Source organism: Phocoena phocoena, chromosome X (genome assembly GCF_963924675.1).
Source record: "Phocoena phocoena chromosome X, mPhoPho1.1, whole genome shotgun sequence".
Taxonomy (NCBI): Eukaryota; Metazoa; Chordata; class Mammalia; order Artiodactyla; family Phocoenidae; genus Phocoena; species Phocoena phocoena.
In genome coordinates this window covers 27,349,984-27,375,613 of record NC_089240.1, presented here as the reverse complement: position 1 = coordinate 27,375,613, position 25,630 = coordinate 27,349,984, and the positions used below count along the sequence as shown (strand labels likewise).

General features: G+C 39.3%; 1 protein-coding gene across 4 annotated transcripts in view; it reads left to right on the top strand.

The window, feature by feature from the left end:
- The window catches only part of DMD (dystrophin), a 2,035,184-nt gene that overhangs the window by 1,643,444 nt on the left and 366,110 nt on the right, over positions 1-25,630 (top strand). For all 4 annotated transcript variants that reach the window (XM_065901098.1, XM_065901100.1, XM_065901101.1 and 1 more), the window contains 2 exons: positions 7,495-7,667; positions 17,486-17,642. In XM_065901098.1, the coding sequence (XP_065757170.1) occupies positions 7,495-7,667; positions 17,486-17,642 (330 nt within the window). The remainder of the gene's footprint in view (positions 1-7,494; positions 7,668-17,485; positions 17,643-25,630) is intronic.

Sequence of the window (25,630 nt, the reverse complement as noted above, 5' to 3'; positions counted from 1 at the left end):
AATATATTAAATATTAGGGGGAGGGAGGAAGGAAAGAGAAGAAGGGAGGGAAGAGTGAAGGGAGGAATTAAGGCCTGGGACTACACCTTTCTCACAACGTATGTACTCCCACAGCTCCTATTGAAATCTTGGAGTTAAAATAGGTACCTAATGCATGTTTGTGTGATAAATAAGTATGCAGACTCTTTTGCACTGTGACAGAATAAAAAGAAACGAGGAAAAACAAGATGCAGAAGCAAAAAGATACGTCCCTTATCCAACCTAGTATATCTGAAATGAGCTCTTCAATTTAAAAAAAGTAATTTTCAGAATAGAGTAAGCAAGAGGGTCAGACAAGAAGAGAAAGCATCACGTGTCACGGGAGTTTGGGATTGCTTAAGGCAGTCTGACAGATGGGAGTTTGCTCCGTTTCCTCTGGGGTAATCCACTCTAGGCCAGGTATTTTTAAAGATTAGATTTTGAAATAAAGCTTTGCACCTGGGAATGTACCGAGGCAGGAGAACATATCCCTTCTCTCCACTGTTGTGGTGCTTAAATGTGAGAATTTTTGAACAAGATATGAAAGCAAAGACAACAAACCCTGCAGGATAATAGTCTCTGAGAACCTTAATAACAGCCATTTTTAGAGCAAAGCCTGTGGACTCCTAAATCCATAGCTGCTCGTTTAAGATGCATTGCGATGCAGTGGACCTGAAAACACACTCCTTATCTACCTAGAGCAACCAGGCTCCAAGCCAAACGGCAGTCCTCAAATTAACTCTTGTTTATCTCGGGATGACAACTCTCCTGCTTTTAAAAGAAATGCAATGGCCACATATAGAAGAGAAAAAAGGAGTCACACACTGTGAATCTGTATCCAACTGCATTTCCTGTGCGAGTTAGGAACCTCTGGTGGTTAGATTAGAATTCTTAGAAAGTCAAGATTGTGGGTCCAGTTCCTTTGTATGGGTGCTTCTCAAAAATCCGTTAGGAAGGATAATTCTGTTTTGTTTTCCTAGTTTTAATTTCCAATCCATAACAGACTGATACTTTTGTAACACGCAATAAATTACTTTTAAAAATTACAAAAACCAGACACAAAATGCAAGCCCATGCTTTTTATTTTTAGATTGCTATAAACGTTTCTAAAGATTTACTCTCAATTTCTGTTCTCATGATGGACCGTGTGCGTGTGTGTGTGTGTGTGTGTGTGTGTGTGTGTGTGTGTGTGTGTACTCCAGAACCTCATGTATTTAGAGCCAATGTTTAACAAATCATGTTGGGTAACCAAGCTAAGGGAGTTTTACTTTTGCATGTTTGTTTTATTTAACTTCTTTAAAGCATCAACACCTTTTCAGAATAACTACGTTGGGTAAGTTCATCTAAAGAGTTTTACATACACTGCTTTCTTCTTAGAGTTCACTGAACATAAATCTACCTTTTTCTGGCTCGTTCAGGATCATTAACATTACTTATTTTGCTTTGCTTTAAAGTTAGGTGATGCCTTCAAGGGCTAATAATATATGTAGGGCTATTAGTTTTCACACTTGTGTGACCCTGGTCAGCTCTGAGTGCCTGCAGCTCCTTTTACACCTTTCTGGTTCTGTCAGGTGTCACTTCTTGCCGCTCTCAGTTTAGCCCTTAAGGATTACTTCTCTCCATTTTGGATCTTCTGTTTCTGACCTTTTAAGTTCTTAGAAATCAGAACATCACTTTTCTTTTTTTTTCCTATTAAGCTTATTTGAATTAGGCAAAAATTACCAGTAAAGAGGAACTAATGACCTTATCATTATTCACATACTAATTGCTTTCAGCAAAGATTAGAGATGGTGTGTCCGTAATGATTAATTTTGTGGGGAGGTTTGGTCGCTTACTCTTCCTGTGTCTTTTTGTTTGTTTTATTGCTTACTCCTCAGTTATATTCAAGATAAGGAGGTTATCTTTTTAAATTTTTATTATTTTATTTTATTTTTTTGCGGTACGCGGGCCTCTCACTGTTGTGGCCTCTCCCGTTGCGGAGCACAGGCTCCGGACGCGCAGGCTCAGCGGCCATGGCTCACGGTCCTAGCCGCTCCGCGGCATGTGGGATCCTCCCAGACCGGGGGCACGAACCCGTGTCCCCTGCATCGGCAGGCGGACTCCCAACCACTGCGCCACCAGGGAAGCCCCGAGGTTATCATTTGATGAGTTCTTTTTTAGCGACAGATAATTCCATATACATAGGAAAGAGAATATGTGGAATCTATTATCCCTGATGTTTTGGAATAGTATCATAACCATTTGTTTGGATAATAAAAAGAGATGTGTAGTAGTAACTAATTCTTGGCATCTTCCTTCTTTATTTTTCATCTTATAAAAGTAAGACTTTCATAACTTTTCATATTCTTCCCTGGTTGTCTTACTACTTTCGATCACCATGGATCATTCTACTTGTCAAATGAGATGGTACAAATTTAATCAATAATCTCACCTTTGTCCTTTACTTTTCTTTATAAACTTCTGTTCTCAGTAGCTTGCTGAAAGAAGGTCTTTATCCTACTTAGTTTAAGGACATCGACTATATTCTACCTGTTTCTTCTCAACAGTCATTGTCTATTCCAGTCAGGCCGTGTAGTTCATTGTACCTGCTCGTAATCCAAACTCCTTGCCACGTTTTTGCCATTTCCAGGCTTTTCTCACTTGGAATACCCTCTTCCTCTTCCCTTCACCTTTCTCAATCCTATCCATCCTTCAAGGCTCAAACGAAGTTCCATGACTTTGTAAAGTCTGTTTCTATCACTTTCTTCCCCACACTGATTCTCTTATAATAGAAATCCTTTCATTAGCTATTACTTATTAAAGGCTTAATGTGTTCTAGATGATGTTCAAAGTATTTCACAAAAATTATGCCATGTAATATTCAAAATAACCCAGCAGATAGGTATTATTATTTAATATTTAGTGAAGCCGAGGAGATTAAAGAGTCTAAACTTATGCAGCTAATAAGGGAAAGAGAAGGAAGAGGCCAGAATTATGTCTGTTTAACTGCACTTTCCCACTAGTTTTCCCTGGAGGCTGAGAAAGGGGACTTATGACAGAAGTAGGCTAGATGCTCAGAAAAGAAGGCATGGTGAGATCTGAAAATGCTCTCCAGGAAACACAATACTCCCTACTCCTAAAACTGCCTTGTAAGCATATAAGCATACTGCTTGCCTCACATCTGAACTTTCTTGATATTCACAGTTGAAATTTGCTCCATAATTATACTTAACTCTAGGCTATATGTCTCTTTCTGAGGGGAGGGGCTGCATATTATTTTGCCATTGGCGCCCATTTTCTCAATTATTTTATGCTCGCTCTCTTGTATTGGATATATCTGTCCACTACTTTAGATATGTTTAACAGTCTCCATATTAATAAGATGGTAAAGTTACTCTTTGGGTACTGGAAACAATGTTAGTCTGCCTTGTGCTGGATTTGCTGAAATTTAAGCAGGACTAGTATTAATAGGAAACATTTTTTAATTAATAGGAAAAAACTCAGAGGTGATACAGCCTAGTGGGTAAGAGCCCAGTCCCTGGAGTCTGACGGCCTGGGTTTGAAATTTCGCTGTATGGTTTATTAGCTGTGTGACCTTGTGCGGTTTTTACTGAGCCTCTCTGTAATTTCATTCTCTTATGTGTGAAGAGAAGATATTAATAACGCCTGCCCTGGAGAGTTACTGAGAGGATTAAATGAGCGCATGTATATACAGTGCTTTAGAGAAGTGTCTGTTGTAAAGGAAGTCTTATATATGTTGTTGCTGTTACTGCTGCTGCTGCTGCTTCTGTTGTTATGTAACAAATCCTTTTTCCCTATTCGTTAGTTATTGTTCTTCCTAAAGAACGCAGTCACAAAAAGAAGAGAAAACTTATATTGATCGTAGCAGCTAAGGCTTGAGTGATCTTTTCTCGTTAGGTCAGAAGTGAAATAAGACTACTAAAAAATATCTGTGAAAATTACTTTTTGTCCAGATTGGGTCTCCTCTGAGAACTCGATTCTCCATTCTAACCTCCTGCTTTTCTGGGGCCCCTGAGTCTAAGGTTAATCTTAGGATAAATGCCATCATGGTAATTTATGCAGATATGAGTGTGCTCCTTCCTAAGTGCCCTGTCAATGTCTCCCTCCCCACCTAGGACTCATGCTGCCTACTTGTACTAAAAAATCTCCACTACAGCAGGCCAACTTCCTAAAGAAAGCCTTACGGTCCTCACCGATACTCACCTCCCTTTTAGAGCAACCTACCTGAGTCCTGTATCTTGATGGAATCCCTGCCAGCCCGCCAGCCCAAAGGAGCATGGCCAAACTACGTTTATGCTGATATGTCAGGTCATGACTTCCTGTAATGTTCACATGACTCTTTTAGACAGAGGAGTGAATTACTGCCCGGAGAATTTCTGTTCTGGCAGCGGGGATATTTTGTAGCAGACTTTTCCCAGGGCAAATAAGTTTTTCTCACGGGTGGTCCCACATGTCCAATTGCAAAATGAAAAGTGAAAAGGGTAGTCAGGACTCCATTTTTCATTTTGAACGAATCAATCCACGTGGGTAAAGTTTAATCAAAATCAGTAATGCCGTCTTTCCGTGTGCTTTAACCTCAGTAGTTGTTTCCCCTTGTTAGCAGTAGCCTTGCTCAGCTTCGGTAACTACTGTCTGTTATAGCCAGTGCTTACAGCAGCAAGTGGTGTGTGGAGACAGCCTAAGATCTTCTAGAGTCGAAAGAACTGGATCCATTGCCCACATTTAACACTTTTGGCAAGTCAGTTAAACATCTCTGAGCCTCGGTGCTCTCATCTGTAAAACAGAGAAAATATTATGTATTTCACTGGGTAAGGAGTAGGAATAAGTAAAGCGATACACGTGTAAGTGCTTTGTAAACTGTAAAGTCCTTTACTTTGCATGTGTCCTTTGTTGCTCTACACTACCATCACAAACTAGAGAAGTAATACTGAGTTAAGAGCTACCTTCCTGCCAATGCTAAGACTTCACTTCAGCTACTTCTCAATTTCCAAGGGGAGGAATTTTAATCCGAGTACGTATGAGGTCTGGCAGGAAATTGTCAACGTGTAGTTGTTAATATGAACGACTTAAACAAAAAGTGCATACTAGATTTTAGAAAAAGTAAAGGCATAACTGTCTCTTGCCTTCCTCTTAGATTTCCCACAGTGCTAAGGCTAGACAAATAACCAGTCCTCAGCAAGCACTGGTTTATCAATTTTATATTCATTTTTTTTCTCGATGATACAACAAGGATGTTTAAATTCAGGGCAGTGTAAGTGGCAAAGATGAAAATTAGCGAATTTCATGAATCCACATCCTATTTATGCTTGGGAAGACCTCTCATTTATTCAGCAAAGTATTGTTGACTTCACGATACACATAATCTTAAGGAACTATTGACTGAACCTGGGTCTCTGCTATAAACGCAGGACATAAAAATTCAAATGTACTATAATTTATATGCATGCTAATGTAGAAAGCTGATTGTATTAGTCAAAATATCTTAATTTGTTGACAACAAAAGGTTTGGTCTTAATTCCTTAAGTGTGTACTCTGAGGCCAAGTTTTAGGTAGCAAACCACATAAAACAAGAAGAAAAGTAAAGTAAAAGAGAGAAGTGGGGGCATTATCTTGATAACTTGGATCTGTTTGGTTTTTATTCCTGAATTCTTTAGATATATTAACCTCAATTTTCTCTTTCACTGAAGAAGTAGCAAATTCAGCAGGGTATGTTTTTCCATGTAGGTACACAAAGATAAATTGGATATATATTTGATCAAGCTCCATTCAGCAAGAAGCCCAATACTGGTTTTCTATCACATCAGCTAGTTTCAGAATCAGGCTATTTCCTTCCAAAACAAGCCTGTTTTTGATGGGATAAAGATAGATGCTCCTCGATATGTTTTAGTATTTCTATTCTTTCAACTCCAGATGGGGTTTATCCATATTCCCCTCCTGTCTTCCAGTCGAAGGCAATGAGACAGAATTCTCTTTCGAGTCCATCGGTGATACTTTGGCTGCCAGAAATAGTGACAGGAGACATTCATCGTCCATCTCCCTGCATCTAAGAGGCTGCGACTGAAAACACAGGCCACTTCTTCAGACTTTGTAACATGTTATTGCTGCCACTTTTCCTTCCTTACTTTAGAAGAGTAATTTAATTCAATTTTAGAAGGGGGGGGCATTTTCTAGTTACACAGATCAATCCAGTTGTTCGGAGCTTCAGAATGAATTTTTAAACTTGTTAAACAGAAGCATACAAATCTCTAAAAGCAAGTCAGATAATGTACAAAGCCTCCATTCATTGTGTAGGCAGAAAGGAATGCTGGTACCCGGCAGCTCTCTAAGGAATGTTCCTTTGGCTTTGACCGTTCTTCTGGGAACAAGGAGGGAAACACATATAGAAAATGAATTTATAATGTCTCTGGCTTATAATGGAAAAATGATAAGAAAAGTTGGCTGTTTAACATAAACTATCAGTTGCATATTCCAGGCCTCCTCTCTTTGGGGTCCCTCCCACATCCACAGGCCTGGCTACCGTTTAGTGAGGAGTACAAAGTGACCGTTTATTATTATTGACTGATGAGGCCTGTGGTCTGAAATTCATTCTGTCAACAGAATGTAAGCGAAGTTGGCATTTTAAAGCAGGGCTCTTTCAGTCGCTGGGTTTTCTCGGGATTGCTATGCAACAGGATCAGTGCTGTAGTCCCCGGTTCAAGCTGAAAATGTTACACAGGAAGACATACCATGTAAAGGTCAGATTCTTCTACTATGATAATTTTCTTGATCTGTGTATATACAAATGAGGTTGAAATCATCACTTCTTATCAGAGTCCTATGGACTTTCCACCTGTTGAGCCTTAAAATGTGATGGTATTTTAAATGGGAAGTCTTGCTAATAAATGTATGGTGCTGTAATAATTGTGTGATGCTGTTTTACCAAGGTGAACTTAATGTGTATTGTCAAGAAGATTCTCTCCTATGATCAAATCCCATTAATGTGCTGGTGCCATGGGCCAAGTACAGCCTTGTTTATTAGTCTCTCCATGCTTTTGTGGTCCGAGTCAATTCTACGGATTACTATGTGCTTGGAAAATATGACTTGACCCATAGTGTAATACAATGATTGGCACTGTGGTGCACTTTATCACGGAGTTTTATTTCCTGTCACTTCCATGAAATAATGTATTTTTTCCATGGACTAGAAGACATAAGTTATGAAATTTATAAAGTTACAAATGTATTATGTCCCGATTCATAATCTCAAGGAATAAATTTATTATTCCTAATTAGATGCCCACTTTCAATCTACATAGCGACATAAAGAGATGATACACCAAGAAAAGTGAGTTGGAGGTGTATCTTCTTGTTAGTTGAACCAACTGAAATCCCTTTTGAGCTAATAGTCTATTTTTTGCAGTTCTCCAAATTCACAGTCACAGCCGGTCTCTTTTGTTTGGTAATTCTGCGCGTGTTCTTCTTCCTGATGCCCTGTAGGACCTCCAAGGAGAAATCGAAGCTCACACAGATATCTATCACAACCTGGATGAAAATGGCCAAAAAATCCTGAGATCCCTGGAAGGTTCTGATGATGCGGTTCTGTTACAAAGACGTTTGGATAACATGAACTTCAAGTGGAGCGAGCTGAGGAAGAAGTCTCTCAACATTAGGTAAGAAAAGATCCGGAACAACAAAAAAAGGCCAGAAATGAATTAAAATGGCAACATGCCCCTCACTTGCCTAGCACAAGTAGCTAATATCTCATATGTTTATGTAAATCCCCCAATTTCAGAATGATTTATTTTATTTTGAATAAATGAATCATTTATTTGCTCAGTATGGAGGTGATACTTGAGGGTTCAGATGAGATTAGAATGGTGCTATGTTATAACCACGGGAGACATACTTATTAAGACATTAGAGTGAATTCAAATGAGGAACACAGCTATCCTGATTTCATAGTGTCCTCTCTTGGTTTATCACAGGGTTATTCAAAAAATGATAAAACTAACGTCTGTTGATTATGGAATTCTTTCTTTGGCATTATTCTAAATGCACGTGAGGACCTTCTTTAAATACCCATAATACGTTATAATTAACATTGTAAAGGAGACCTCGCCATAGCTCCCACAGCCAAGGAGAGATTATAACAACTGCCTGCCTTTTGCTTCCTCTCAGATTGTGTTACCGTATACCCTGTAAACTAAGCCTTTAGCTGTTCTGTACACACCTGTTTTGTAATTTGCCCTTTCGTGCATCGCAGCATTCTCTTGAGAAGTTAATGAAGGTGTCTCAGCATTGTTGTAAGGAGGGCGGAGTGAAGCTCTTGCTGTACCTGTTTTGCACTAGTTCAGTGGAGGGGCAAAGAGCAGAGAGAGGAAGTGAAGTGCCCAGGGTCACCTAAGTGGCATGGGAGGTACAGGGAGTGGAAGTCAGGCTTCCTGCTTTCTAATCAGTTGCTTTGCCTAATTCACGTCTCTTTATAAAAGTACCTTGTGTTTTCTTCTGTGTCTAGAGGAGCAGTGGTAGTGGAGGGAGGTAGAAGAGGACTCGTGGAAGGCACTCAACACTGGGAGTTGTTACTACCTCTAGGTCGTAAGATTACAGGAGGGAGATGATTTTTCTTCTTTATAGCTCTTCTAAGTTGTCCCAAATTTGGACATAGAGTATCTTTACTTCTATAAATGAGGCAAAAATATAAATGAAATTTATTCATTTGAAAGCACTCTTGTAGAAATCTGCACGTAATATGACAGAACAATGATGATAGCAACTCACACTTACATGGTGCATCACGTACTGTGCAATGTCATGGGCGCTTTAGATTTGTCCACGCATTTAATGCTCTCAGCGACTCTAAGAGTTAGATTGTATTATTATCCTCTCTTTGCATTTGAAGAAAGTAACACACGGAGTGGCTAAATAACTTCCCCGAGGTCACTTAGTTAGTAAGCGGCAGATCTAAGGTCTGAACACAGGGAGTCTGGCTCCAGAGTCTGAGCTTTGAAGAGTTGTATTATGCCCTAGAGTATAAAGGAAGAAGGAGAAGGTAAGAGCCACCTAACTTTTACACATGCACACGTAATAAGTGAAAGGATGAAGAGCAGATTTCTGGGAGGAGGAAAGGATTTATTTTTATTTCTGTGGTTTTTCCCCCCAAATTTGCACCCTAGCTTCCAAGACACTCATTTTTATCTCCCTTTTTGATCCATGAATTTTGTATTGATGTGTCGGTGATGAGTTGTGGGCAACAACGGGCGATGGCATTTTCAAAGATAGGGAGGCTCCGTTCGCGTTCTACAGCTTCACCTCTCAGAGAGGTGAGTATATGTAACGACACCGGCCACTGTCATAACATCTGTCATTACAAAGGAATGAAACTTGTGAGATGGGAAAGATATCGGTAGATAAAGGAAAGAAAAGAAAGTTATTCTTTTTTTTCGGGAGGGAAAAAGAAAGGTGCTGTTACTGTTCTGAACATCACTCGGTGCCTTTTCTCTCTTTCATGTGAACTTGATGAAATAAAAGGAGGATTGAAAGCGGCAGACAGCATGTCAGCCAAAATATGGGCTCTTCATTCTCAGCAATTTCCCAGAAGCCAGCTACTGCAGTTTAATTCCTGCTGTCATTAATCAAGTAGAAAACAGTTACCTTAGCTCATCTAAGGTACTTCAAATTCTAGAATTTAAATACTCAGATCAGCGGTTTGGGCTTTTTAGTAGGCCTCTCGAATAATACAGAATGTGTTATCAACACTCACTCATAAAAAGCGAGGAAGTAATTCTTCACATCAAAGCGATTCGGTTTATTTCCTGACGCTTGGTTGAAATAAGGCCATCAGTCAATCCGTACTGAATGGCAGGGTTCAGTTGAGAGAAGCACAGTAGAGGTAGTAACTGGGGATTGTTATGAAATAGGATAGATGAACCCTGGAAGAGTTACGTACCGAACCATCCGTGACACATAAGCTTGCATTGCCAATCTAGTCAGTTCCTCTGTCGCCGTTATTTTGTAGTGAAAAGTCACCACAATTTAAAAAAAAACTTCCAAAGTTACCCTGGAGAAACATCCCTGTGTTTACCTTAAACTATGACATATTATACTAAAAAATGTCAGTTGTTCATTATTTCATAAGAGATTCTGAAGCCATTTTTATATTTCAAAATATAAAAGCATTAGCGCTTAATTTCACAGGTATCCATTTTTTAATGAGAAAAAATTGAGTCTGAACAAAAATGATTCTGAAGTTTCCCTTTGTGTTCCATTGACTCATAAGCGGTATCGTTGTGCTTGCAGATCTAAGTCCACATTATGTCTTGTACCCTCCATTTATTTTCCTTCTGCCCTGTCTTTCTCTTCTTGTGATTGTGGTTCTTATTGATTGATTGATTGATTGATTGATTGAAGTCTTCATCATGTCATTCCATATTGATAGATTTGGCTCTCTTTCTTTACATATTGAGACCATCCATTGCACATTTACAAAAATATTCTTCCTGGGACACTCTTTCTATCACATTATTCCTTTGGTCAAGAACTTCAGTCTTGTTGGTGCCCATATTTCACTCTTTCATTTATTTGTTCATTCAAGAACTATTTACTGAATGTTTACTACGTACTAGGCACTCTTCCAGGTACGGAGGATACAACAGTGAACAAAACAGTCAAAAGTCAGGCTTCCCTGGTGGCGCAGTGGTTGAGAGTCCGCCTGTCGAGGCAGGGGACACGGGTTCGTGCCCCGGTCCGGGAGGAACCCACATGCCGCGGAGCGGCTGGGCCCATGAGCCGTGGCCGCTGAGCCTGCGCGTCCGGAGCCTGTGCTCCGCAACGGGAGAGGCCACAACAGTGAGAGGCCCACACCGCAAAAAAAAAATGAAAATAAAATACGGCATTGTTTCTCATCATCAAAAAAAAAAAAAAAAAAATTAAAAAAAAACCAGTCAAAAGTAAATCGTTGCTCTCATGAAGCTTATATTTAGTCACTAGGATCTAGTGACCCTTCCACTCTCTTACCAACTATGCCTAATAAGCCCCTGCTGACCCCTTCCCTCTCTATCCTTCCTCTGCTTCCCACTTCATTCCTCCCCAAGCAGCAATCTAGTTACTGCCCCAGATGGATTCTCTGAGTCAAGTAAATTCTGCTTCCTAACCCCATTCCTGCTCTCCAACAATTTTCTCACTGTCCCATACGAGTACATCCATTTGCCGGTCCTCACACTTGGGACACCATCTCTCCTCTGAGCCTCCAAATTTTGACTCAAATTCCATAATCAAGATTTCGCTTTCTGACCGTTCCTTTACCAGGTCTTCCCTGTACTATTCTCATTTACACTTGATGGCAAGTTCCTTTAAGTATTCATGAGTTGTTTCGTAGGGCTGTGCTTGCTGCCTTCAGCTAAGTTAGATAAATACAAAACTCCAAGCTATAAATGAGTCAGTGAGGTGGAGTAGAAAGGGTCTTGGACCAACAGTTGGGTGACCTAGCATCTCCTCTGGCTCTGTTACTACCTAGCATCTGATCTTTAGCCAGTCACTTAACTGCTTCAGACTTGAATTTTCTCTCTCACTGAAATGAGGACGTTTGACCAGACACATGGGTGGTCTCTTGAAGTTCCCTGGCAATTCTACAATTCTATTATTTTTAATTCTACAATCACTCTTCATAAACCTAGGCAAATTATTGAGCTTTTCTACCTTGGTTTTCTTATATTGAAAAGAATTGATTAAGTTCAAAGATATGGTATAAGAGAAAGTAAATACTGATACAATGTCTTAGAGAGAAAAGAATAGTTTGATTGAAATCGTATCTCATAATTTAGTTCAAGGAAAGTAGATGCCATCTGTTCGACATACGTTATCACACTGCATTTTGACCAAGAGGTATAAGAAAGAGAAGTAAATACTCAGTGATAGCTGAGTGCCATCAAACAAAAGATTAACCGCTTTAAGTGGGAGAAAAATAGAGTGAAAATTTTCTACTTCCGTGTATACATACAAATACACACGTGCGCGCGCGCGCACACACACACAGAATCACTGATGACGTTATGCAACATCAGGATGGTGATTAGTCATATAAAGTGTTTCTCATTCTAAAATATTCTATATCTACAAAACTTGCATTTTTAATTTTGAAAATATGAGTAATTTGAGAAGTGATCAAGTGCATAAGAAACGTGTATGAAGATTTCTATTTAATCTGCCACCAGATTATATTTTCCAGATTATTGTATATATTATTAACTATGAGAATCACATATGATGTCCACATAATTTCAGCAAAACTTACATTCTGTGAGATTGTTATACTTGGGGGGAAAACGTGTAGATATTATATAAAGGTAATCCCTTTCATGAAATTTTCAACATTAATTTGAGACGTGAGGACATGAACATTATATAGTCCACAGCAGCTTAGAAAGTACTTGGTATTAGAATAATTAGAGGTCTTGCTCTAATGGAGGACAAAGAGCAAAAGAAAACAAAGTCTTTTTACCTTTGAGTGAGGGAAAAATGCAACTTGGATGTTGAGTATCTCCGACCTTCCTTTCCTTTTTTTTTTTTTTCTTTTTTCTTTTTTGCGGTACGCGGGCCTCTCCCGTTGCAGAGCACAGGCTCCGGACGTGCAGGCTCAGCGGCCATGGGTCACGGGCCCAGCCGCTCCGCGGCATGTGGGATCCTCCCGGACCGGGGCACGAACCTGTGTCCCCCACATCGGCAGGCGGACTCTCAACCACTGTGCCACCAGGAAAGCCCACAAACTTCCTTTTCTTACTCTTGGGATGTTAATTACGTTTGAAAGTTGGAGCTCATGGCCCATCTGGAAAAAAAAGTGTTTACTTCTCTTTGGGCTTAATTCTCTTTATTTAAAGCCCCATAGCTCCCATTTTATTTCTGCGGTTCATTATTATTTCTGCTTTCTTAACCTTTTCTTTCTGTATGCTTACATGCTATCTTTTTACACAAGGGTACCAGAGATATAGAGGGATATATTGTTAGTTTTATAAAGGAAGTCAAAGTGAAAAATGACTTCAGTATAACACATTTTGCTTTAAGAATAGATGCCTTTCAGAGTAAAGTTTTATTAAGGATTTCAAACTAGGCATCGACTGAATCATACTTGAGGTATCGGTGTCTGGAGAAATAACATTCACTTTAGCAGCCCTATAATTCTTAGAGTCCTGACAGTGAAGAGTTTCTTAAAGCCCAAACTATATATCCCAACACACCTAAAGGTTCTGCATTTTACCTAAACCTTACAAATTATAGAAATTTGCTGCTTATTAAAGATCGCTACTTACGTTGTTAAAAGCTAGTAACCCCTAAGCTCTTGTCTTCACTAATAAAGATTAATAGAAAATGGATAGAGGCTAAGTGTGTAGCTTCACACCTCCTCTTTTATTCTCTGTTGAGTAGGTAGTGGTAAATAGAGTATATTTGCCAATTAGCAGGAAGCCTTTTTGCTTAGGGATCCGAAACATTTGGTGAAAACCGTGAGGGTTAAGGAGTTCCTCATATAAGGGAGGTTTGTAGTTTCCATTTCCCATATCTAAATATGACAGCTCAAGTTATGTGCCTCAGCAGGTGTCTTTATACCTTTGTATCTCAGTTCCCACATTTGCAAAAAAGGGAGTTGAATAATCTCTAAAGTTCCTTAAAACCAGGGGGAAAAAGTCATTACAAATACAAAGAAACATTTTCAGGAAAAATCCCAAATACAAACATAGGTTAATCATTCAGAAATATTTGGTATACAATCTTGAAAATAAAAATAGAGCAGTTGCTTCCAACAAAGGCACTAGAAACGTGTCTGGAATACACTTCCCAAGCTTAGCATGGCCAGAGAAAATGTTCTCTGAGCTCAGAGCATTTCATTACATCTAGATCTCCTTCAAAATCATGTCACTGACAAATAGCACCTTTGCCCTGTGGAGACTGACAAGTAATGTTTAGGGCACATAGGGAATACTTGAAGAAATTCTTCCTCAGAGAATGTTCCTGGAGCTCACCTGCTGAGTTGTAAAGATTCTTGTTCAAATTACAGGAATTCTGTATCTGTGAATCTGTTTCTGTTTTGCATATCCTTTTTTTTTTTTTTTGCGGTATGCGGACCTCTCACCGCTGTGGCCTCTCCCGTTGTGGAGCACAGGCTCCGGACGCGCAGGCTCAGCGGCCACGGCTCACGGGCCCAGCCGCTCCGCGGCACGTGGGATCTTCCCGGACCGGGGCACGAACCCGTGTCCCCTGCATCGGCAGGCGGACTCTCAACCACTGCACCACCAGGGAAGCCCTGCATATACTTTCATTTGTATTGTTTTTTAGATTCTAAACTTGTGGTTACCAAAGGGGAGAGGGAAGAGAGGAGGGACAAATTAAGGGTATGGGATTAACAGATACAAACTATTATGTATAAAATAGACAATCAACACAGATATATTGTATAGCCTGGGAAATTATAACCATTATCTTGTAATAATTTATAATGGAGTATAATCTGCAAAAATACCAACAAAGATACCAAATCGCTATGCTGTACACATGAAACTAATATAATATTGTAAATCAACTATACTTCAATAAAAGTTTTTTTTAAGTACTGAAACTCTGGGCATGGAACCTAGGAGTCTGTACTTTAAGCAGGCTGCTCACATGTTTCTTATGCACACTAAAGTTTGAGAACCATGGCTTTAGATTGGATATCTTTGTGTTGTTTTAAATCAGGAGCCGTTATCTGAGTTTCTCCTCTCCAACCCCTACCCAGTGTCCTCTGTCTTTTATAAGCTTTTTGTATAAGTTTTTGTCCTCGTATCACATCTTTGCTTTCACTCTCAGGCTTTAGCAAGGAAAAGAAAGTCATTTGATATGTACTTAAGGTGATCAAACATTCAGAAAAGTGACTTAACTCCATGCCTTAGGGATGAATAAGGAAGGCCCCCTCATCCCGGTATTTGAGAGCTTTTTGTCACTCGTGATCCCAGGTCCTTCTTCTGTTCCTCTGTTAACTCTCTTGACTGTCCTGTGTCCCTAGCTCTTCACAGTTTCCCTATCTCACGCTATGGAGTTTCTCTTAGATCCTTTAGAACTGAATTCCCTGGGTCTCAGCGCTTTTTTTTTTTTTTTTTTTCTTTCTCCTAGGGGACACAAAGGGTTTCATCTGCCCGCTAATAATTTAGTCAGGGCCATTTAACCTGGATGGGGGGGGGGGGGCGGGGTGGGATGGGTTGTAGCACCGCCTTATGTAAATGAAGCAGCAGCTGGAGGCCTCACCTTAGGCCACCTGCCCTTTGGCATATCGATCCTGTAGACCTCTCCACCACAGGGATGCGTTATTTCCCTTACTGGACAGATGGAGGCCAGGCATTAGACATCTTTATATCCTCCTTTACCTTCCCCCCTCCCTACCCCCGATGCCCGATTGGGACTGAGAGGGACTCAGTAAATATTGATTTAATCAGTGGCTCATCTACAACGTGCTACCTTTCAAAATGTCCTGTTTGACAGCCTCTTTCACCTTCAAGGGGACCAAGCTGCAAATTCCAGGTACCCAAGGGAATCCCCGTAACCAGTAGTCATTACATGTCATTAAACAGCTAAAGTCTTGCATAGGGAGTTCTCGCTTAGGCTTATCCTGGAAAAGTGAAATAGGAGGAGAGAACAGAAACGTAAAAGAACTGACCTCTACACCATATGCAGTCTACACTGTTATATTTAATTCATGATATTTATGACGCTTCATGATTCATTTCTTAGATAAAAATGTCCTTAGAGTCTTGAACAATTTAATTCCCCTGATGGAAATGCCTTCAGTTTTTCTGAATGTAATGTTTATATGGCTCACAATAGAGAATTCTGACAATTAGGAAAAGTATAAAGCTGAAGGAATAAATCACCTGTAAATCCACCTTTGAGGGATAAACTGGTTGTCGTTTCAGAATTTTTTCATGCATAGTCCAGCATGTGCACACAAACATTTTGGAAAAATAGATTATGTACGTTTTTGTAACCTACTTTCTCCCTTAGTGACTGACAGGATGATCTTGTCCATGTCCGTGAACATTTGCCTACGTCATCACATTGATCGTTGCGTAGGATTCACAGGATTTGAACAATGCATTGTATGAGTTCACCACTGTGTATGTAACCAGTTTCCTAGTACTGAATGTTTAAGTTGTTTCAACTTTGTATCAATCATAAGTATGCTGTAAGTAGCAGTTTTCTACCTGTATCTTTGCATGCTTTCCCAGTTACTTTCTTAGTATAAGTTCCTTGAATTTAAGCTTGTGGGTCATTATATTTGCACATTTTAAAGACATTTATGTATCATCAAATTATCCTTCAGAAAGTTTAAAATAGTTTAATTTCAGCACCCAGGTACTATTTGGTGATTCTATTTGACTAAGGCCAGCAGGAGAATTGTATTTGAAATGTCAGGCTAAGGTATCAAATGGCAAAGGGAAATGTTGTCCTACCTGGTTGCTTTACATTTCAATCTCTGCAGCGTTAGAGTTTATATTATACTTATAGGCAGCATTAATTTTTATGAATTAATTAATAATTGCTGATAAGATGTAAGTAATGCAGCATAATTCTTGATTTACCTGAGGACAGAGCTTTGCTAACGTTCCGCGTTTCTTTGTTTTCTGGATGATGGTTTATTTTCTTCATTTAGCTTCTCATCCTCAAGTGAAATGTGGATTTTATAACACAGGTCATTCATTTGTATATTCTTAAATGCCTTCTATGGATTAACATGTTCTAAATGCAGTTGATGGTAAAGCACTCAGCCTCTTGCCTAAATTATTCACGTTTGGGGGGAGGCTTTCAGGCAAATGTCTGATTTTACTTTTCCACGTGAGTTGTTGTCTCAGTACATTTTACACAAAGGAAACAAAGCGGAAAATGTTGGAACTTGGTGAAAACAAATCCCAGGTGCACGCGAATAAAGAAGGGTAGAGAAGGAGGAGAAACATATGGGAAGAGGAGCAGAAAGGAACAGATGCCAGATGGAAGGAGTCAATGGAAGAGGCTGCCTAGGGTGTAGAAATGGAAAAGTCAAAACGTGGGGAGAGACCTTTCCAGTTCTCAAAGCAGAAAGAATTCCGGTACTAGCATGAGTCACACGAAAACTGAGTGGTTTATTTTAGTCACTGGGTCCAGGTTCTTCTACCAGAAACATTAAGAATCATTGATTGCAACACTACAGGAAAGCAGTCCATTCCAGTGTATATTTCATGCCAGAAGTCTCAGAATTCTGCATGTGGAAATAAACATATAACTAAACACTGTCTTCCCTCCATGTTGCCATCAACACACCCACATTTTGTTGCTCTCAAAAGCAGGTAGCTGGATTTTTATTGAGGACTGCTATGTAGTCCCCAGTACGTTTACGCACTGTGGAAGTAACCAACCAATGTACCTTTAGTGGGATTGTTAGAACCATCAGTTATCTTTCTAGATTTTCTGACAGTTTGCTCCTGTTATTTTTCAGGTCCCATTTGGAAGCCAGTTCTGACCAGTGGAAGCGTCTGCACCTTTCTCTTCAGGAACTTCTGGTGTGGCTACAGCTGAAAGATGATGAGTTAAGCCGGCAGGCACCTATTGGAGGCGACTTCCCAGCAGTTCAGAAACAGAATGATGTACACAGGGTAGGATATTTTTAAGCATAGTGATTTGCACATAGTAAGCATTCAATGACTGTTTTAAAATTAGTTTCGATTGAAACTAGGTTGAAAAAGGAAAAGAAATCAAGTGGAAGAGAAATCTTTTTTTACTCCTCTACTCCTCTAGTCCAAGGGTCAATTAGAAATAATCCAAGCCATTATATTTTAAATGTCAAAAGCGTCTGCATTTAATAGTATCATTTAAGATTTGTCCATGTCTTTCGGCGATGTTTAAAAATGTTATTTTGGAAAATATTAAACGTATGCTAAAGTGACATAATTCTATAATAAACACCTGGGTACCCATCAAGATCAAGTTATCAATTCATGGCCAGTCTTACTTCCTCTATACCTCTACTTTGTCCTCCATTATCTAGAAGAAAATCTCAGGCACGGATCATTTAATTCATGAATATTTGATAAAGTGTCTCTAAAAGATAAGAATTTGATCTTTAAAGGTAAACACGTTGTTACTATAATACATTTTAAAAAATTTATTTATTTTATTTCTGGCTGCGTTGGGTCTTCGTTGTTGTGTGCGGGCTTTCTCTAGTTGCGGCAAGCGGGGACTACTGTACTCTTCGTTACGGTGCGCGGGCTTCTCATTGCAGTGGCTTCTCTTGTTGTGGAGCATGGGCTCTAGGCGCTCAGGCTTCAGTAGTTGCAGCTCGTGGGCTCTAAAGCACAGGCTCAGTAGTTGTGGCGCACGGGCTTAGTCGCTCCGCAGCATGTGGGATCTTCCCAGACCAGGGCTCGAACCCGTTTCCCCTGAATTGGCAGGTGGATTCGTCACCAGGGAAGCCCTATAATACTTTTTAAATGTCAATAATTTCATCATTGACAAGTACCAAGGCAGTATTCAAATTTCCATTTCTCATATACATGTCTTAAATGTTTTAACAGGTTTTTGGGGTTTTGGTTTTCTGGTTTAAATAAGAATTGAAATAAGGTCCAGACATTGTGCTTGGCTAATTTGTCTTTTAAATAGCGCCCCCCCACTTTTTTTTTCACTTTTTATTTTGAAGTAATTACAGATTCACAGTAAGTTACAAAAATAGTACAGAGAGTCTCCCGACACATTTCACCCAGTTTCCTCTAATAGTTGCACCTAACATAACTATAGAACAATAATTATTGTCATTTTAACATGTAATTGACATAAAAATTTACATTTACAATGGTTACAACACAACTCAGTTCAGGCTAGCCACATTTCCAGGGCTCAGATATGGCTAGTGGCTATTCTGTTGAACAGGGTAGTTCTACAGGTTTGATTGTATTCGGGTTTGCCTTTTTTTGGTCAGGCTGCTTCATAGATAGTAATGTATTTTTCCATCACCAGGAGGTACACAGTGTCTTGTCTTGTCCTGTGTCTGTGTGATTTTTGCCAGCTATTAATGATCAATGCCTAGGGGTTGCAATGTGATGATTGCCTATTTCTATCATTTCTTATTCATTTATTAGCTGGAGTACCTCTATGAAAAGAAAATATATACTCATCCACAATTTGGGTACCCAGCATATAGTTCGTCTAGGACAGGTGCGGTGAATGTTTCTACTTTACCAGTCTTCAGAATAACAACTTGCTCATTAGCATTCTCCAACAGCGATCAATTGTTTCTTTTTTTTTTTAACATCTTTATTGGAGTATAATTGCTTTACAGTGGTGTGTTACTTTCTGCTTTATAACGAAGTGAATCAGTTATACATATACATATGTTCCCATATCTCTTCCCTCTTGTGTCTCCCTCCCTCCCACCCTCCCGATCCCACCCCTCTAGGCGGTCACAAAGCACCGAGCTGATCTCCCTGTGCTATGCAGTTGCTTCCCACTAGCTATCTATTTTACGTTTGGTAGTGTATATATGTCCCTGCCACTCTCTCACTTTGTCACAGCTTACCCTTCCCCCTCCCCGTGTCCTCAAGTCCATTCTGTAGTAGGTCTGCGTCTTTATTCCCGTCTTGCCCCTAGGTTCTTCATGACTTTTTTTTTTTTTTAGATTCCATATATATGTGTTAGCATACGGTGTTTGTTTTTCTCTTTCTGACTTACTTCACTCTGTATGACAGACTCTAGGTCCATCCACCTCACTACAAATAACTCAATTTCATTTCTTTTTATGGCTGAGTAATATCCCATTGTATGTATGTGCCACATCTTCTTTATCCATTCACCTGTTGATGGACACTTAGGTTGCTTCCATGTCCTGGCTATTGTAAATAGAGCTGCAGTGAACATTGTGGTACATGACTCTTTTTGAATTACCGTTTTCTCAGGATATATGTCCAGGAGTGGGATTGCTGGGTCGTATAGTAGTTGTGTTTTTAGTTTTTTAAGGAATCTCCATACTGTTCTCCATAGTGGCTGTATCAATTTACATTCCCACCAACACTGCAAGAGGGTTCCCTTTTCTCCATACCCTCTCCAGCATTTACTGTTTGTAGATTTTTTGATGATGGCCATTCTGACCGGTGTGAGATGATATCTCATTGTAGTTTTGATTTGCATTTCTCTAATGATTAATGATGTTGAGCATCCTTTCATGTGTTTGTTGGCAATCTGTATATCTTCTTTGGAGAAATGTCTGTTCAGGTCTTCTGCCCATTTTTGGATTGGGTTGTTTGTTTTTTTGATATTGAGCTGCATGAGCTGCTTGTAAATTTTGGAGATTAATCCTTTGTCAGTTGCTTCATTTGCAAATATTTTCTCCCATTCTGAAGGTTGTCTTTTCATCTTGTTTATGGTTTCCTTTGCTGTGCAAAAGCTTTTAAGTTTCATTAGGTCCCATTTGTTTATTTTTGTTTTTATTTCCATTTCTCTAGGAGCTGGGTCAAAAAGGAAAGGATCTTGCTTGATTTATGTCAAAGAGTGTTCTTCCTGTTTTCTTCTAAGAGTTTGATAGTGTCTGGTCTTACATTTAGGTCTTTAGTGCTTTTTGAGTTTATTTTTGTGTATGGTGTTAGGGAGTGTTCTAATTTCATTCTTTTACATGTAGCTGTCCAGTTTTCCCAGCTCCACTTATTGAAGAGGCTGTCTAATTGTTTCTTTCCTTTGTTTGTTTTTCATTATATTTTTGTCTCCTCTACTGGACTCAGAGTGAGGAAGGCAGAGATTTCGTCTTGCTGACCTCCAAGACCCTAGTACCTAGCAAAGTGTCTGCCATACGGTGGATACTGATAGGTGTTTTTTTGTTGTTGTTTTGTTTTGTTTTGTTTTGTTTGCGGTTCGAGGGCCTCTCACTGCTGTGGCCTCTCCCTCTGTGGAGCACAGGCTCGGGATGCGCAGGCTCAGCGGCCATGGCTTACGGGCCCAGCCGCTCCGTGGCATGTGGGATCCTCCCGGACCGGGGCACCAGCCCATGTCCCCTGCATCGGCAGGCGGACTCTCAACCACTGCGCCACCAGGGAAGCCCAAAATGGTGCCACTTTTATATGTTCAGCACTTAAAGGAAAGATATCTATGGAGACATAGCAAAAACTGGCATCTTGAAGAAAGGTCAAGGGTTTATATTATTCCAGAGAAGAGGATATAGGAGATGAGAAAAAGAGAAGAGAACATGAGGGAAGACCCCAGAGTCTATAAAAAATTGCCAAGGAAACTGCCAGTTTCTCCTTTAGCCATTCCCCTTCGTATAATTCAGAATATTAAGGTAGCTTTTGTGGCAGGGTGTGATATAATAGCTATAATTTTTAAAGTCTTCTAACTTAGAATAAATAGTGAAAACACTCCAGTGTATATGTGGAAGAGCATTCACTGAGAAGGATGGGTATTTTAAATAGAATGCATTATATGATATGGTGAAATGAGACAGAATTTCTACCAAAGGTGTAATTTTATTCTAGTTCCAGAAGTCAAAGAAGATGAATCGTTGGACAAGTGCACTGAGATTCAGGAGGCTGAGATTCTAGCCCTGTTCATCTATAAGTTAGATGGTGATTGCTACTTTGTTCTTCAGGTATAAGATGAGGAATTTGGTCTACGTAGTTTTTCTACAGTCCTTTCTAGTCACCATTTTGTTAGAAATACAGCCTCACTCTCCCTGATTATTGGCTTTGGTTGCCTGCTAACAGCGTTAAAATGTTAGCACATATCACTCTCGGTCCTCTTACTCATGAATCCCATGACCGGTAATATGCTTTGGAGAGATGTGATGCTAGAGTTATGGGTAACATGCACCATACTGAAGAGGATTAATCCCCATTTGGCTAGTGTACTTATTCAGATACCCACTTACTCCCTTTCTTTGACATATCAGGATCTCCAGCCCATTGATAACTCTTTGTTCTATACATTAGTTCCACTGATCGTCTATCTTTATCTTCCTCCAAGTCCAGCTTAGGTTCAGTCATCAAGCATTTTAATAACATTTTCAAGACCCTAAAATCCTTTGCTTCTTTATCTTTTTGTTGCTGTAATCTACAAAACCCTAATGATTGGAGGATCTAACTAAAGAGTTTCTCCTATCCGAACAACACCAGCGCAGACTGACGTAGTACCTTTTCAGGATGACCAACCTCCAGCCTTTCCAACGCTAACACATCACTGGGTCAATTTACCTTTCTTCACTCTGTCTACCGTAGTCATTGCCACTGTTACAAGAGACCTTTTCTCCTCACTTTTCTGTATCTACTCTTAACACCCTACAGCGCAATCAACATTTCAATCAGAGTAATCTATGTAAAAATGTAAATTGAATTATGTCATTCCTTATCTTAACACTCTTCAGTGGCTTTTCAGTGCCCTTGGGAAACGACCAGAAATCCTCAGCAAGGACCCCAAAGTCCCATCTGGGTGGTCTGGCCCCAATTTTTTCTTTTCTCACTGCCCTTCCTCTTGCTCTCTTTATGCTAGCTGTACTGCCTTCTTTTACTTGTTTCCAGTTCTCTGTGTTCCTCTCTGGTGGGGCTTTGAACATGTTGATCCTCTGTCTGAAACCCTTTCTACCCAAACCTCCCCCCTCATAATTTCCTGGCTCATGTCTAATAATCCTTTACATCTTGGCTCGGGCATCAAGCAAGCTTTTCTCTAATGCCCCCATTTGACCACATCTCCTTTTCTGTGCCTTCATAACACTGTACTTTTCTTTCTATAATGTAATGTTCTTTGTCATCATGAATATGTGTGACTTTTTGATTAACGTCAACCACCTTCACGAAACCTTGGGCTCCAAGCTTGCTTTTGGGAAGAGGGTTGTCATTTTTATACCTAGCACCTTATAAAGTGTCTAGTACATGATAGACAGTGAATAGATAAAGGAACGTAGGAATTAAGGAAAGAAGATAAGGAGGCAGGAAGGGAGGAAAACAGCCAATGAACTAATCTTTTGTTCCTTCCTCTCTAGTCTACTGTGATCCAGGGCAGGGAAAGAAAGAATAAAGAGTGATGTTCCTTCCTCACTTGCATATTTTTTTCTCTTTACTCCTAAGTAAGCATCTTTTCATAGTGTGTAAAGCTACTTTGATGCCCACTGTTTTTACTTGTGGTCTGGTCCAGTGTTTTCATGAAATTCTCTTTGTATCCTTAAGAAAAAGCCTTGTCACACAGCACTCCCTCAGGGCACATCAGCACTCCTCAGTGTTGATGAGAGAACAATTTTGCACCCTGTTTACTCAGTTTTGTCACATTTATGCAGTAGCCCCTTTATAGTTGTAGTGGAGTTGCTGTCTAGTTAGTGATGCTCTCATTACCTGTGGACAAAAAGAACAAAGGAGAATCCTTGAAATTGGGTCTTTCTATCAGATCTTCTGAATCCAATTAGGAAGAGGTAAAGGAAACACAGTCATTGCAAAACTCTGTCAAGATCTAGTCTTGCACAGAGTTCGTATTTGCAGACTTTTGTTTTACTTTACCATGTTTCCAGGATTATAAACTGTCTCGCTCTTTATGGGTTTCTTGCTCCAAAGACTGTTTATATAAAATGTTTGGTATCAAGATGGCTCACTTTTTATTGTACCCTTGCTCCTCATGTATTTGGTGTGTCACTTTTTTAAAATCACCTGCCTACTATCTATTGCAAATTATTAATGTTGTTGCTTTTTATGGGAATACAAATCCCATTAAAATGTCAAAAGTGTAAATACTAAGTAAATATTTTTCACTTTTTTTCTATAAATCAGAATGCTTGTAAAGCAGGTCATTTATATTTTCTTAGTGTATCATTGCAGATTAGTGATAAAGTTTTATAGCAAAATATCATATGTCTTGTACTCTTAAAGCAAAAATATACAGTCAATCTCAATTACTCTGCTGTAGGTAAAGTTATAAGACAGTCCACACGGGTAGTTGGGGACTGCAGTCTCACTCCCCAAAGCAGTTTTTTACACCCGTGGGAGTGGATCTGTGTTCCCCAAACCAGCTGGGCGCCGTAACAACTGCAACTGGAATGGCTCTGAGGACTAATTAATAAAATAATGTTCCATATGTGGTGAAGTATTCTAAATAATTAAAGCTCAACTGTGCCTTAGCAAATATAAACTGACCAATTTTTATATCTTTTGAATACATTATCCTGGCTTTTACGGTTCCTCATTACTTGCCTCGCTAGACTGACTCGTTTTCGATGAAGTGTGTATTATCCTGGTCCAGATATATTTTTAAAACTGACTTCCTTTGTTTTACTTGAGCAGTCACTAAAGTGATATTTATTACTTGTCTACTCCTGTGATTAACCTAGAGAGAGTTTTAAAGGAGCAAATCATAGTGGGGAATTTCTAAGGAGAACTGCAGTAAACCATGAGTTTATTTAATTCTCTTCATCCCACCCCAAATTTAAATGGAAATTAGGTCTTGATTATAAGAACACTGTAGGTAATGACTTTTTGTTTGCATTTTTACTAATGAAAGTGTTTGTCATTCGGTTTTCATCTTTCAATTTAAAACTCTCTGTAATTCCTTCCCTAGAGACCGTTAAGGACACCTTCAAAGCTTCCTGAGATTTTCTGGTTAAGATTTAGACGGAAGTGTTCAGTACATACATTATTAAAACAGTAGACAGAAAGCCATTATTGTGTGGATGCTGTTGACAAATGAAAAGGCTTGAATAAAGTAGTTTACTTATTCATTTGTCAGGTCATATATTATGCATGTTCAGTCTCCTCAGAAGTCATCACAAAGTGAGGGAGAGGTTCAGAAATTCAATAAAATTATCCTGAAATCACGTTGTAGATTATACATTTATTTAAGCTAATTCTGTTATCAATGCTGGCCTGCTTCCTTTTGGTACATTTTAGTATGTGTGTTAGCTTGATGAGTTCCCTCATCAAGGGAATCCTTCTATTTCCACAGAAATAGAAAATGTCTTTAGGTGCCATTTGTGAACGTTAAGATTCAAGTCAGCTCTGTGTTACCAAATAAATGCGTTGTTCCCTATCACCTCTGAAAAACAACAACAGCAAAAAGTTGTGATACGGTGATTCATTCCAACATTCATTGGCCTAGCCTCTTGGAGTTTCTAAACAAGTTTGGTTCCCTTGCAAAGCTCACTGTTCGTTATCTGCCTCTAAGATGTCTGCGTGACTAGGTTGGAGGAAATCGACATCTTTGTGATCGATTCTTCATCACTAATGGAGTAAGCTACTTTCATATAAGTTTGGAATTTTATGCAGTCATATTTAGAAATGCTGAATAGAAAAGATTTTAAATTATTTTTAGAACTACATTTCTAGCCATTTGAGGAAGTCTTCTGAAAACTAGCTATATCATCAAAACTTGAGAACAGAGTCATCTAGGATTTGCTACTTTTGTTTAATGACTATAATAAGATAAACTATGAATAGTTTACAAATTGACTTCTCTACCACAGTCCTCTTTATAACCATGTGAAAATATTTTTGATATCTTGACAAATACTCTTAAAATAATATTTGTGTACTACTTTGCCTTTACAAAGCACTTTGACACACATTTGTTTAATTACAGATGAACCCCTGATCTTTTTATGTGTTCTTCCATTTCCCCAAAAAAATTATTTTAG